Raw genomic sequence first — 15,563 nt, forward strand, 5'->3', positions numbered from 1 at the left:
GCGCTGGAGAGTCTGGATTGAGCACCGGAGGTCGAGCTCGAGCGCCGAATCTCGCCGAAGATGACTGATTTGCAGCGGGCAGCAGTGGAATTGAGGCGAACGCCGGAGATAACGGATCTCTTTCGCCGGAGATAATCGAGTCCAATCCCAATCTCCTGGCCCTGCGTTCTATTCCCACCGTGGACTCGAATCGGAGGCAAACTGGCCAGCGACGGAGACTACGACGAGTTCTCGAGCATCGACGATTGGGGAACAGAGTGAACCTCCAGCCCAGATTCGTAATGGAAAGCATGAAGTAGTCCTGGTTTCTACGCTTCGCTTCCTCCTTCCCACCTGAAATTCCAAACTCTTCGACACACACACACAGCTCTTCGAAGATCTCTGATCACCCAACCACAGCTGCCCTACAATCCACAGACGAACCAACCCCAGCGACCCATACACAGAGAGAGAATAGTTGAAGAAAGATGTTGCCGACGACTTCGAGAGGTCGGTCGTCGTCCTCTACATCTTGGACGATCAATCCCCTCTTCATCGGAGATCAGCGACGTCGTCTGTCCGAGGAGGGAGCGAGAGAGAGAGAGAGAGAAACCGGATCGGAGGGAGGAAAGAGATGACAGAGTGGCATGATGCAATTTCTTAATTAAGTTATGGGCAAAGTTGTCATTTCTCTTTAAATTGGGTTAGTGAGAATAAAAATCTGTTGCTGGGGTAAGTGGGATAGTTTTAGTCAATTTTGGTGCTTTGGGTCAAGAACCCTTTTTTTAATTCCCTCTTACCCAAAACACTCTAAGGAGGTATTCCCTAATACCTCATTAAGATTTTTTTTTTTTTTTTTAATACTATTTTACCCTCACCCCTTTGTTACTTAGGGAAAGAGAGAGAGAGAGAGAGAGAGAGAGAGAGAGAGAAAATGGAAGAGAGAGAAACCATAGGAGACTTCGCCAGAGCCCCGTCACAGGCCAACTTTCGCCAGATTCCGGTCACCGATCGCCGGATTCCGGTCACCGCCTGCCGGAATTTATTGAAAATCTCACCGGAAAATTTTTTTTTGCCCCCAATAGAGACCTCTATTGCTCCCCAATAGTCGATTGCCTCCTAATAGACTTCTATTGCACCCCAATAGACGACTATCAGTCATGTATTGCCCCCCAATAGAGAGTCAATAAACCTCTATTTCTCCCTAATAGACTTCTATTGTCCTCCAATAGAACTTTCGTTAGCGGGAATGGGAACTAATCTTCCGAAAAGTAGACAAATAAAAATTTGATTAAAGAAAAAAATGAAGAAATTGTATCAATTTAAAAACGTCTATTGCCCCTCAATAGACATTCAAAAAAAAAAAAAAAATCTTTCATTATGTCCCGTTACTTAAAAAAAAATCTGATTTGGGCACCCAATCTTCTTCTTCCTCGATGACTGGAACCCTCTCTTCTTGCTGCACCAAATCCCCCAGGCTATAGAAACCATACACAACATACAGCAAGACTAGACTAATCTTTAAAGCTGATTCAGAATCCATGGAAACCAATCTTCTGCTCAGAGCATTTGAAGTTCAGATTGAGATTTGATGGCCCGAGAAGGTTCGAATCGGCGGTATGTCTAATTGGGGCAGAGCTCGGGTTCAAGACTGCAATCAGAATTCTCAAGCAGAATCCGGCGATATCGGACTCGGTCATCGGGGCTCCTGTGTTCTAGAAGGCATCGAAGGTTTTCTGGTCGCGGTTGAGGACGACTGCTGTCTGTTATGCAAAATGGAGCTGAGGTCCTTGCCGGATCGGGTCCTCAGGTCCGGTGGCGAGTTGAGGCTGCTGAAATCGGAATGGGTTGCCGCATTTGAGAACCAGAGGAAGAAGAAGCTAGAGAGGTCCACGGTGAGCTTCTCCGACGAGTTGGATCTGGCCGGGTCGGAGGGGAAGAGGAAGAACACGGTGGTGGAGAGGGGGAGGAAAGCGACGGTGGTGGATATACAGAGGGAGTCTTCGGTTCGGCGGAGCCTGAGAGAGAGAGAGTGTGTGATCAGAGAGCAATGAGAGAGGGAAGACAGAGTACTCGATGACATTAATGTAGTTTTTTAATTAAGCTGAGGTCAAAATTGTTATTTCACTTCAAATTGTGTTAGTGGGAATAAAAATTTATTACTGGGGTAAGTGGGATGATTTTGGTATATTTTGGTGCTTTGGGTCAAGGACCCTTAAATAAAATTCACCGGGTTTTAAATCCGAATCCAAGTAATTGCTGGACCGGCCGACCTGCACCAACTAAGGGAAACCATAGCGACCTTTACGAGGGTAGTCCTAGATTACCACGTAACATTGTCATGTGGTGGTCGCACTCGAATTTGATGGGGATCTTGCAAGGGGTTAAAAATTAAAAGACCAATCAAGAATAAGTACAAGTCATATGGACCAATGACATCATTCCGAACCACTACGTGTACCGTCGTCCAAGACTATATTATAATTTTCCCCTTTACCATGACCAGCAACCCTTCATTATTACGTTTTCTCTTATATCATAGCCCTCAACTCCATTGTGGACCGCCAGAGTATTGCGGTCAAAAGCCGCTCCAACTATGCTCCTCAAAAACTCTTATTCCAACGCCAACCATTCAGTGATGGCGAGACGTCAAAACCATCACATGACCACAACCTTAGCTTACCACATTCTTGTCCCGGTCTCTCTACTACATCTAACCATTGCAACCAATAGCAAAGTAAAAAAGTTATTAAAAAGAAATTACAACGAACCTCTCCGAACAATTACACCCAAAAATCCGAGCACATACCTATGCTCGAAAATACTAATTGGTAGATGAATTCATCATCATCATCTACCTATTAGGAATCATTTATTTATATATATATGTGAAATCATCATTGATCGGTTAAACTGTTAAATATATGATGCAGTTAAATAGGTAATTAAGATGAATAATTCCACACTGGCTGCTAAGAAAAAATTCGACATATAAAAAAGACGAAGAGAATAAGAAAGTACAACCCAAATTATTCAAATCAACGGCCTTCAATGAGCCTATTCCGCAGACGACATGACAGCCGTCGATCCCCTCACAGACTCGCCACCACGAAAATAACAGACCCCCTCCCACTTTCGTTCTCATTTCCTCTCTCTCTCTCTCTCTCTCTCTCTCAAAATCTCAGATTCTCTCTCTCTCTAAGTCAGTCTCTGTGAGCGAAGATGAGCAAGGGACCTGGACTCTTCTCCGACATCGGCAAAAAGGCCAAAGGTAAAACGCTTCGTTTCGGAGGCCGATCGCTACTGTTTTCTTTGATCTATATACTGTTTTGAGCTGATTTGATTGTGTAGAATTTGCATCTGAAACGCTTCGTTTTGGCTTTGGTTGCAGATCTTCTGACCAGGGACTACAACTCAGATCAGAAATTCAGTGTCTCCTCCTACAGCGATGCCGGTGTGGTACGCTCTCTTACCTCTCCAATTTGACATTTGTACTCACATTCGGTGAGTTTTGTTGATTTGAATCGAAAGTTAGGGTTTCGTTGCGTTAATCTGCTGCTTTTGTTTTTTTAATTAATGATTTTGTGATGAATCGCATGCTATTTTGATTGTGTGTTTGAAATGGAGACCTTAGTGTTTGATAATTGAGTCATTTTAAGTAATGAGTGTTGAGTTCATGTTGTCTCGGTCGCAATGGCATGCTATTCGCCTCAGAAATTGAAGTAGATTTGAATTTTTGTTTTTTTTTTTTTTTTTGAGAAATTTTTCTGAGGTTGGAGAAGTGAATGGTGGTGTAATTTGCTCATTTCTGCTTAAACAGTGATGTGTATCGTTGTGTTTGTTCTGAGATGGAAAAGGATGAATTCTCTTAGGCTCTATTCTCATCACAATTTCATTTGTTGTTTACCTCATGCTGGAACCACCTTCCTCTGCTCGTGTGCATGTGTGTGTTTTCATACGGGGGATTACACAGTTTCGAGATGTTATTCTGGCTGTTGTCCTTTCCTGTGCGGCTCTTTCTTTGTCTTGTTTTATTTAAGGGTTAAACTTTTATGTTTAAATGATCATGTAGAGACATGGGAAAGATGGCTTGTTAATATATTTTCCTATTAATGTTCAATGGAGCTTCATATATTCAACATTTGAGCTTAGAATATCCGTGGGCACTTGGCTGCGTAGTATTTTCTGGTTGATTGATATAGAAACTTCATCAATTTCAAGATCTGATTGAACTTTGAAATTTCTCAAACTGTTGTTGGTTTTAATATGCCACTTCTGGAATTCTTCATGTGAGTTTATTCCTTATTGTTAGAGCAGTTAGTGTATATCAATAACATTCAATACCTTGTTTTTATTCTTTAGGCTCTCACATCAACAGCAGTGAAAAAAGGAGGACTGTCCACCGGGGACATTGCTACACAGTACAAGTACAAGAACGTAGTCGTTGATGTCAAAGTTGACACAGAATCAAATGTGGGTTGCATCCTTTTTAGAATATAGTATACAAAGCTATTCTGTTGCTCTATTAACAATGTCTACTTTTATCTTGTTTGGCAGATCTCAACTACCTTCACAATCACAGATATTGTTCCATCCACAAAGACTATTGCTTCATTCAAAGTGCCAGACTATAACGGTGGCAAGGTATAAGATCTTGAATCTTACGTTATGAGATATATATATATATATATATATATATATATATATATATATATGTATTTTATAGATTTAATTGTGGGATTAACTATATTTTTTATTTTCTATTTGTTTTGTAGTTGGAGGTTCAGTACTTTCATGACCATGCAACCTTAACTACAGCTGTTGCTTTGAATCAATCCCCAGCCATTGATTTTTCAGCTACCATTGGTACCCCAACCATTGCATTTGGTGCAGAAGCTGGTTATGACACCACTTCTGGAAACTTTACTAAGTACACTGCTGGAATTAGCGTGACACAATCGGTTTCCAATGCTTCAATAATTCTGTAAGCATTTGTACTATAGCCATTGTGTATGACAATAATTAAGCTATGGTTGCTGTAGAATGCTAGGAACTTGTATCAACTTGTATATTCTTAAATAAGTCATCTTTCTCTCTTTCTCAGGGGCGACAAGGGAGACAGTATAAAAGCATCTTATGTGCATTACGTGGATCTGTTGAAGAGGAGTGCTGCTGTTGGAGAAATCACTAGAAAGTTTTCCACGAACGAGAACACTTTCACAGTGGGAGGCCAATATGCTATTGATCCCTTGACTGTAGTGAAAGCAAAGCTCAACAATCACGGCAAGCTGGGAGCCCTCCTGCAGCATGAAGTGATACCAAAGTCTCTGCTGACAGTATCTGGTGAGATTGACACCAAGTCCTTGGACAAACATCCCAAATTCGGGCTGGCCATTGCCCTCAAGCCTTGATGTTTTTCCCGTTAGATGATTCCTCGTTGGAACCCAGTACCTGGTTCAATTTTTTGGCTGGCTCTTGAGAGGAGCACTTAATAAGTAGTTCCACAGATATATGTTTGCTAGTTGTCAATGACTGTGGATGGATTGTTTGATGCTTGGGCTCGACCGCGTTTTCTTTTTCCTATATTCTTTTGGTTTTTAACTGTAGGTTTTTAAGGCATTCAATATTCACATTCTAGTATCCTTGAATGGAGAAAACCTTAGAATCTGATTGATAGAGAATTTGTTTACATGTGTCAAGTGATATGCTACTGCCTGTTTTGAATGACTGCACCCTCCATGAGGGACTGCAATGGTGTTTATAAATGCAACATTGATGCATTGCTTTGCACTGTGCGTCCAGTTTCTTATTACTGCCATTAGCTTTTTCCATGTTGAATCCCCGGATCTGAGTTTTAAACCCCCGACTTTTGGCCTATAGCAACACAAGTGATATTATGAATGCATAACTGGAAGATTCGCTTGTACTTGGCAATACAGAAATGTTGTTATAATGTGGAAGGTTCACCAATTGTTGGAGATGTTTAAATTTTTTTATTTTTTTTTTTATTTACGAAAAAGACTATAGATTAAAGTTGGAAGCCTAGGCCATGTTTGGTTGGTTGGAAACCCTTTCCTGTCCTTTGGGAAAGTGAATCCGGAGGGGGGGGAGGGAACCAATTTCCTCCACTTTTTCCTTTCATTTGGGAAAGTGTTTCCCTTCCTTGGCTGTCCCAAACGCAGGAAAGGAATGTATTTCCTTTCCTGATGTCCTTTCCGGGAAACAAACATAGCCTAAAAGGGTAATCACAGTTTACAATGTCAAGTAATAAGGCTCTTGAAGCCTCATTAGGGACCCTATTGGTCCACGTTAAACCAATTACAGAGTTATGACTTATGACCAAGGTTGGGCAATGATGTCTGGCACCAAGTTTGCTTGCCTAAAAATGTGTGTGAATCTAGTGGAGGTAAAGTGCAAAGAGATTGCCTGGATGTCTCGGATGATCTTTATCAGTCTCCAAGTGAATGAGCTTATTCACTGCATCAATGACCAGTTTGGAGTCTCCTTCCACTTCAATAGTTCTGTAACCTTTCTCTCGAGCGCGTAAGCGATTAAATCTGTATCTTCAACAATTTGTTTTTTTGTTTAACTCTATCAATTCAATCGCGAAGAATTTTGTAAGGGAGCTGGCTACATTTTTTGTGCACTTTTATCTAGTGGCGGAACTAAAAATTGATTCTTGGAGGGGCTGATGAACAAGTAGAAAATTATAGAAAATATTTTGTTAAAATCTTTTTTTTTTTTTTTTGAAACGTGAAAACTTTTCATTACTCAGGCCAACAATATATATTGCAAAGGAACCCACGACGAGAGTGACCCCGATAAAATGAGTACCTAAAAGTAACATTCTACTGACAAACACGTACCACGCGCTCATACGGTAGGGATCCAGACGAGGGGAATACTCCAAAATAACGTACCCTAAAAAGACTTTGATTTGTTTCTCAAACAAATAAGGGGAAAATTCTATTAGTCCACTATGATCTGTAATCATTTCAGTCAGCTTGTTTGGTAACAAGTATTCTCCTCATTTATAAAGATTTGTCAGCTTGTTTCAAAAAAAAAAAAAAAAGGTTTGGTATATATACAAACTATAAATTAAGATCTCTCTAGAGTATTTGAACCTCCCTTCAATTTAGTATTTGAACCTCCCTTCAATTTTTAGCCCTTTGAACTTCCTATTTTACCCCATTATTTCTCTTTACATCCTCTACGAATTCTATATCTAACAACTACATCATCATCTCGTTGCTATGAAAAGTAGAGAAATTGCATCTTCTGATAAAGAAAAAATAATAATCTTCAACTTTTCCAAGTAACAATCAAGCTGAATGATGAAGAACAAAACTTGGGGTCTTTAAAACTTCGAATGGACAATGAAATTGAGTATGGTTCATGTTCTTCTAAATTCCTACTCAGAATTATGTTTAATTGCACACTGGTCATAATTTGAGGAGTTCCTTGAATTTTCTTCATTTCTTAGCCTCATACTGATTCTTCTTTGAATATAAAGAGTAGTTTCTTATTTTTATTTTTTTGGCCTCAGGATTAGATTATATACGTGTGAGTGTGTGTGTGCGCCCAAACAGAGTTACAACTGGGTAGTTCTTCCTTTCTCTTCTCTACTCTTCTTCGGATTGATAAAAAAATGGGCTCGATCGCGATTGCGAAAGGCTACCTGTGCTCTTTGGATTGATGAAAGAGGTTGTGCCGTTGCGCCATATGGGGTGGACGAAGGCAGCATGATATGCGGCTTTGTCAAATTTGGGTGTAGGAAGGTGATGAAATCTAGATTGAAGAGAGAGAAGAAAGAGCTCTTGCAAGAAAAGAGTTGCAGGAAGGTGGAGGGAGTCGTAGGGAGGAGAAGGGGAGAGAGGCTTTTTTTTTTTTTTTTTTTTGTTGGAGAGGGTAAAAAATAAAGGAGGTTCAAATAGCAAATTGGGAGGTCTGAATAGAATCATCCATAAATTAATTCATGAAGTTTCCATGTTAAACCCCTTTTTTTTTTTTTTTTTGTGGTTATGTGTTTACTAGGGGTGGCTAAAATTGCCGAACCTGCCGCAACCGACCGGAAACCAGCCGAACCGGTGCAGTCGGCGCCGACAAAGACGGTAGCCGGTGGATCGGTACCGGTAGTGCCGTACCGAAGTGAGATTGTCGGCTCGGCAGTGGCACAGCATTTGAAAACGTTCGGTATTACCGAACCGACCGACATGGTTTAATTCCAAAAAATTCCCACCCTTCCAGAAACAACTTCCTCTCTCCCTCACTCTCTTATTCGATCTTCCTTTCTTCTTCTTCTTCTTCTTCTTCCAGAAACGACTCTCTCTCTCTCTTCGAATCTCCCAAACCTCATGGTGGAATCCAGCTCCTCTTCTCCTCTGTCTCACTCTCTCTCATCTAGTCATCTCCTCTTCTCCGCCTCCCCCTCTCTCTGCTCCTCCGCCCACTGCTCTCCCTCTCTCTCATATCCCAGCTCCTCTTCTCTGCCTCCCTCTCTCATCTCCAAATTGTTTTGGTCTAATGGAGGACAGAGGAACTAGATTTGTTTTCTCTCTCCTCCGACACCCACTTCCGGTCACCACCGTGACTCACCTCCACCATCACGGACCTCACCGACCTCCGACGATCGGTGTGTCAAAATACCAACCGATACCGACTGTTTACCTCGGTAAACCGAGGTTTCGGTAACCGAAACTTCCGGCACGGTACCGGTTTCAATTCTGGAGAAACCGAGGGCTTTCGGTCGGTATTCGGCTGACGCCAAAAAAGTCGGCAACCGTGCCGCAGCCAGCCCTAGTGTTTACATTGATGAAGTGATGTTTACATTTACCCATCCCTCACGAGTAGGGTGTGCAAAACACGGTACAAACCGGTCAAAACCGAACAGTAAATATGGTTTGGTTAAAGTTTTTTAACTTTAAAAATTGAAAGCCGATTCAATACCGAACCAAACCATTTATGAATTGGGTTGGTTTGGTTTCTCTCTTGCTTAAACTGCGGAACCCAAACCGACCAGTATGTTTGAAATCTAATATATATATATATATATATATATATATATATATATATATATATATATATATATATATATATATATATATATATGTGGAGCAGTTCAGAAGCGGCTGGAGTCGTCGACGAAGGGATCGACGTCGAGCTCGATGGGCTTCCATGGTTTCAGGTGAGCTCGCAGCACACCAGTGAGTTTCCGATCACCTTCGCCTTCGCTGCTTGCTCGAGGTCATCCGGGATGTCCAGAGGGTGCGTCCGGCACCTGCAGCGCAGCGATCGCCGCCTTCCCGATGCCGGAGGAGCGACGTCCGCACTTTTTCTGGGTTGCGGACGTCCGCTCTCGATCCGGCCTCTATATATATATATATATATATATATATATATATATATATATATATATATATATACATATATATATATATACATATCCTATCCAGAGCGGAGCTCCGCTTTGAAAATTAACGTGTGAAGTTCGAGTTTTCGGTCGCATATCCATATCTCGACCGTTCTGTTTTTAGATACTAGTGTATAGATCGTCTCTGCAAATTTTCAGCCAAAATGATGATCGTTAAGTCATTGATAAGTGCCTTAAAGCTAGTACGGTTTAGGTTGACAGATTCAATCCGTCCATTGGTTTAAACGATTTAGATACCTTAATGATCATCAATTTGGCTGAAAATTTGCAGAGATGATCTATACAGTAGTACCTAAAAACGGAACGGTCGAGATATGGATATGCGACCGAAAAGTGACCAAAAACTCGAACTTCACACGTTAATTTCAAAGCGGAGCTCCGCTCTGGATTGGATATGTATATATATATATATATTCATTTGTCCAGTTGTTCTAAGTAAGTTCTAAATATCCAATTATAACTTTATTCTCAAATAATATAATACCATATCGAGTCCAATGCCCAAAGGCCTAGAAGTCTAATATATAATCGCTACGATTAATTTGATCCTCTCATATCACATATCTCAATCTCTCAATCTCTAACCTTTAATAGTACCATATTAAGCTAGTATTTATAGCTAAGCCATCAAATGTTTCAATCACTTTAAATCTATTCTGGATTTTAGTTTTTGAATATTGGTTTTGGATTTGATTATTGTATTTTAAATTTAGATTATGCTTATTTAATATAATTTTTATTATTTAGATTGAATTTTACTAGAATTTTTTTTCATAAATAGTATCTTAATATAATATAGGTTAAAACCGCCTAACGACCGAACCAAACCATCTTTAATTGGATTGGATTGGATTGGGTTAAGCTTATTTTTTTTAATGACCGGTTGTCTAAAATGCTTAAACCGCTCACTTTAGTATAGAGACGGTTTAGAGTCAAAACCGATCCAACCTAATCCGTATGCAGCCCTACTCGCGAGTTTGAAATTGTGGAATGGAAAGATAGATAATTTTTGAGAATTTCATATAAGTAATCCCAATATATCTAGACTCGCTAGAACACCTAGACTATAAAAAAATTAAAAATGAGCCAACCCATTCCTTAGCGTTAGAGTTAGTGGGCACTATCGGGTAGTGAAGCTCCTATAGCACAAAGCCAATAGCGAACCCTAACAATGGAGTAGAGTACTGGATGGCTTCACGGCATAAAAGCCATAGATTAGGCTCTTGAAGCCCACAATCATTAGTAGCAAAGGGGTAGAAACTCTGTGATCTCCGATAGGACCTGTGGGCACTGGGCAGTAAGCAAAACAAAAGGCTCAGAAAAACCAATAAAAATTGGTTTATGATCGAAGACGTACCAATCTGAGAGAGATCGTTGAGTATCATCGTTGGCTATACCACGGGCATTCCAGCCCGTTCAACCTGGACTTAATTAATAAGAACACAGTTTTTATAGAAATATTTGACGTCCTGAGTTCGTCAGAGTTTGTAAACTATGGCCGGGTCAGCTATGCATGAAAAAGACACGGCTAGTCTTCTCTCCACAGAATTGTTTGGCTGTCATCAGTTGGTCTCTTCGAACCAAATACATATACACTTATGCAACACGCCACTACTTCAGACTGATTTAGATTAATTAAATTGCTAAAGAAAACATCGTTGCAATCGTATTGGACTCTCTCTCTCTCTCTCTCTCTCTCTCTCTCTCAATATATATATATATATATATATATATATATATATATATATGTATATATATATTTTGGTCTGAATAATACTTCGATTAATAGCTCAGAAAAAAAAGCAGAGTAGTACAAGATGAAGTGGTGAGAAATAGACGAAGCAAACGTGGGAGAGAATTACAACAGAAATTTAAGCAAGTAAACATAAGCAAAAACGGGGGGCATCAGTCCCAAACTACATGCGAGTGCAAGAATTGGACTCTCTTTTGTTGTAAAATTATTCCACTTGACCAAGACTTTGCTTCGTTTTACACTCATTAAGCCTTTCCTTGTTAACATGGGTCGAATTAAGAAGACTCAGAAAGAGTAAAGCTCTGACGCGCAACTCGTTCTATAACTCCACCTTCTGTCTCGGCGGCTCTTGTTTCAAGTACAACCGTTTCCATTTCGTTAACAAGTGAATCAATGAACAGAGAGAGAGAGATGGAGATTAGAGAAGATCACCATGAAGAGGATACAACCACAGCACTCTATGAGGCAGCAGTTGCAGGCTCAGTATCATCTTTGAAAAGATTGATCCAGAAAGATCCTCTCATACTCAACAAAGTTTCACTCACTCATTTCAGCGAAACTCCGCTCCACATCTCAGCTCTGCTCGGCCACTTTGATTTCACCAAAGCTGTTCTTACTCATAACTCGAGACTTGCCACCGTGAGGGACTCCTTGAGACGGCCGCCGCTCCTCTTGGCATCTTCCGAGGGCCATAAGGAGACTGTCCAAGCTCTTCTGAAAGCCTACCCGGACGCTTGCTTGTTTCGGGATCAAGACGGTAGAATTCCTCTTCACTATGCCGCTATGAGAGGACACGTTGAGGTCTTAGCTGAACTGATGCGCGCAAAGCCCGAATCAGTCGCATTAAGGGTTCTTGATAGAGGATACACAGTTTTCCACTTATGTGTTACATATAACCAATTAGAATGCTTGAAGCTACTGGTGGAAGAGGTAGGAGACAATAGAGACCTCCTCAATGCTAGAGCTGGATGTGATGGTGGTATGATCATCCTCGAATTAGCTGTGATGCTTAGGCAAATTGAGGTATATATGTTTTAATTTTATCTTTCTTCTTCTTTTCCTTTTATGGTCAACATATATATCTCTGTCGACCTTTAATCATGCATATAGAAGCGTAAAATAGATTGATCATTACTTTTAATCATGTTCATGAATGAAAATGTTAGATGATTCATTACTTTTAATCATGCAAATAGAAGTTAGATGATATCACAATCTCATTAATTGCCACTATGCACTCTCGAATTTTGTAATTGCCTTTTTTTTTTTTTTTTTTTTGTAATTTTGAGTTTCTTTATAGCTAAATCTACAATAAACGAAGTTAAAGATGGTAGTCCATGTCTCTGCAGACCATAAAATACTTGCTTTCGCTACCTGCTGTACGAGCAGAACTAAATGCTGGACATGGGAAGGCGTTAAACATGCTAGAAAATAGTCCAAGAGACTTCGTAAGCTTGGAAATTCAACGAGTTTTGATGGATGCTGGTATCACAACAAATGGAAGGAATGAAAATGAGCCACAACTACCAATGCCAAAAAACAAATCAAAGAAAGATAAAAAAAAGGGTCGGAAAAGTGCAAAAAAGTTGAATGAGAAAAGCAGTAAGGGTGAGAATTGGGTGGAAGAGAAACGCGGCATGCTGATGGTCGTGGCTACCATGATCTCAGCAATGACATTCCAAGCTACAATTAATCCACCAGGTGGGTTTTGGCAAGAAATGAACACCAATACGACTTTTAATGGAGCATCTGTTTGCAATGTAACAAACCCTTGTGTTGCCGGAACTGCAGTAACAAGCTACATGCATCCGGATTACTTCAACAACTTCCAGTTTTGCAATACCGTCTGCTTCTTTTTTTCTTTGAGCATCACTCTTTTGCTTATAAGCGGATTTCCTCTCCATAAACGACTACTGATCTGGCTCTTGTCAGTAGCGATGTGTCTCACTCTCACATTCTTGACGCTGGCCTTCACTCAAGGTACAATGATGGTACCAAAACATGTTAATAGTGATGGTCTCACTATCACTAACATGATAAATATTAGTTCTGTCTCATTGTTTTGGGTACCACTGCTTGTACTGGTCATTGTATATCACACTATTCGACTTCTCGTTTGGCTCGTAAAGAAGTTGTGGCGCCTAATCTACAAGATGATGAGCAGCAACAGTGCAAATCCACATCAGCCTCCCATAAACTCTCATGAGATCAGTTCGTACGTATAAGTGGACTGAGATGATCGATACTCGATCTGTTGGCATGTTTGCTTGATAAAACAATCAAACTATCAAGCTAGCTAGTCATTGGCATGTACATTATTATCAATTTTCTCCCTGCTTTGATGTTCTATCAGTTTAGAAAAAAAAAAAAAAAAAAATCTAGCTACTATATAATGCATGCTGTTGTATATAATTCCTTTTTCTCCCTATATTGTTGCTTACTTAAGACATCTTTAGGTGTTCCTCAATGGTTACTATTATGTTTGTGGTACTTGATGATTTGATGGCTTCCTATTTGGAAAAAGATCATTTCCACGCTGGGTAAAACTATGGTATGTTAACATTTCTCATACATCAACTATTTTTATCCCTCTAAGGACTCATGTTATCACTTTGAGGACTAATATTACTATTTTCAGGACTCATATAGTAAACTAAGAAAATTTACCACTTTAAGGACTCATGTTACCACTTTGAGGACTAATATTACTATTTTGAGGACTCATGTGGTAACTAAGAAAATTTACCACTTTAAGGACTCATGTTACTACTTTGAGGACTAATATTACTATTTTGAGGACTCATTTTACCACTTTTAAGGCAATTGTATGCATGTCATACGTTAACACATTGTAGAATTTTCCTTCCACGCTTGAACATAAGCAACCTGAACAAGATGATCAGAATCTGAAACATGTCTAAAACACTGATAGACACACAACATAATAGAAATCATCTCTAATCACAATACCCACCCCGCTAGATTGATGAGAAGCACCATCATAATAGTGAAAGACCAAATAAAAGAAAAAACTAAAAATAAAAAGTGAGAAACGAAACGAGTCAAGGTCGCACAAGAAACTTACCATGTTCGTGAATACAGCTAGGATCACTGATTACACGCATTTTCATGAGTATAATTGTATCTAAAATACTAGAATTAAGCTAATCCTTGAGTTAATTATTATGCAATTAATCTATTTATTTTATTTTTTTTTGTAGAAAATAAGCGGAGTTGCGGAAACGAGATAGAATGACGCAAAAATGGTGAAGATTTGAATTTTCGACAAAATGACGAAATTGTGGATTTGTTAATTGCTTAACTAAGCTTAATTGGTTGTTGATTAATTAAACCTCTAAGCATGCATGCATGCACGTGCTCTATTGTTTGCCTTATCCAATAAGCCCATGACATGTGGAATGAATCTATCTTTTCTAATCTTCATTCACTCGGTCTGATGGTTCGCATAACTAAGGCCCAGCCCATGCGACCTTTCTACTTGGATTTTTGACCGAGAGTTGTCCATCCATTTTCTTTCTCTTGCAATCACAGCCACCCATCTAATCAATCCTCTCTCTTCTTCGTAACAGCACGCCACCATAGTCTCTTAGTGCTAAGGCTTCTGCCAGTGGCACCGTAGTTGTACCAGCGTTTTTGGTGGCTGCCACGAGGGGGTTGCCATGACAATCTCGGATGACAAAACCACCTGCAGCAGAGGACCTATTCACAGAACCATCAAAAAAAGAATTCAGAGGGAGCAGAAGGAGATATTTGATGTGTTTGCTTTCTTTCATAGCTCATGCTTAATAGTGTCAAAGGGATCCCGAGATATACAATTAGGATTGAAGCACTTGGTGCTGAATCTAGACGGATTCAATATAAGGTCCACCAGGGGCAAAGGCATGACCCAATAGTCTTTGGTTACATTTACAAGTGGTTCGTGGTGTGTTAAGGCCGAAAAAAGAACACAAACATCAAATTTCCTTCAGGTGGTTTCGCTGTGATTTTGGTTAAAACACAATACACAATCGTGGTTGGCAGATGCATCATCCCCAAGGATTCAATATATCGTACGCTTTGGAGCCATCGGTAAAAGTGGAATGATGCTCATCTGTGGACTAACATATCTTCTACACTGGCACTGTATTACTAGACTCAATTTTCATACTCCCCACTCTTCCATGGACCGAAGCAAGAGCACTCGATCTCTTCCATCAGTCGGGTATTGTTTTAACTAATCAAAAGTTGTGAAAACAAGCAATGGATTGATGGAATTCATAATTCATAACTTCCGAGCAGAAAATATATCTACCAATCGAATAATGAACCAGTATTACGATGGAACGAGAAAACCAGGAACAAACAATAGCCTAGTTGCAAGCAGCTTTGCCACAACTCAAA

The 15,563-nt window shown here is 40.0% G+C and overlaps 2 protein-coding genes across 2 annotated transcripts; both read left to right on the forward strand.

Annotated features, from left to right (window-relative positions):
* Positions 1 to 3,087: 3,087 nt before the first annotated feature.
* Positions 3,088 to 5,767, forward strand: LOC133721908 (mitochondrial outer membrane protein porin 2-like). The gene is made up of 6 exons (XM_062148686.1): positions 3,088 to 3,250; positions 3,371 to 3,438; positions 4,342 to 4,452; positions 4,537 to 4,623; positions 4,755 to 4,963; positions 5,084 to 5,767. Exons 1-6 carry the CDS (start codon positions 3,202 to 3,204, stop codon positions 5,388 to 5,390), a joined length of 831 nt encoding a protein of 276 aa, XP_062004670.1. The 5' UTR covers positions 3,088 to 3,201; the 3' UTR covers positions 5,391 to 5,767.
* Positions 5,768 to 11,349: 5,582 nt separating this feature from the next.
* Positions 11,350 to 13,470, forward strand: LOC133716223 (uncharacterized). The gene is made up of 2 exons (XM_062142962.1): positions 11,350 to 12,185; positions 12,512 to 13,470. The coding sequence occupies exons 1-2, from the start codon at positions 11,556 to 11,558 to the stop codon at positions 13,385 to 13,387; spliced, it is 1,506 nt and encodes a 501-aa protein (XP_061998946.1). The 5' UTR covers positions 11,350 to 11,555; the 3' UTR covers positions 13,388 to 13,470.
* The last annotated feature ends 2,093 nt before the right edge of the window (positions 13,471 to 15,563 follow it).

This window comes from Rosa rugosa, chromosome 1 (assembly GCF_958449725.1).
Source record: "Rosa rugosa chromosome 1, drRosRugo1.1, whole genome shotgun sequence".
NCBI lineage: Eukaryota > Viridiplantae > Streptophyta > Magnoliopsida > Rosales > Rosaceae > Rosa > Rosa rugosa.

Coding starts and splice junctions, on each gene's coding strand:
- LOC133721908 (XM_062148686.1), top strand. CDS start 3,202: ATGAGCAAGGGACCTGGACTCTTCTCCGACATCGGCAAAAAGGCCAAA. Junction 4,453..4,536: donor AAGTTGACACAGAATCAAAT/GTGGGTTGCATC, acceptor CTTGTTTGGCAG/ATCTCAACTACCTTCACAAT. Junction 4,964..5,083: donor TCCAATGCTTCAATAATTCT/GTAAGCATTTGT, acceptor TCTCTTTCTCAG/GGGCGACAAGGGAGACAGTA.
- LOC133716223 (XM_062142962.1), top strand. CDS start 11,556: ATGAACAGAGAGAGAGAGATGGAGATTAGAGAAGATCACCATGAAGAG. Junction 12,186..12,511: donor TGATGCTTAGGCAAATTGAG/GTATATATGTTT, acceptor ATGTCTCTGCAG/ACCATAAAATACTTGCTTTC.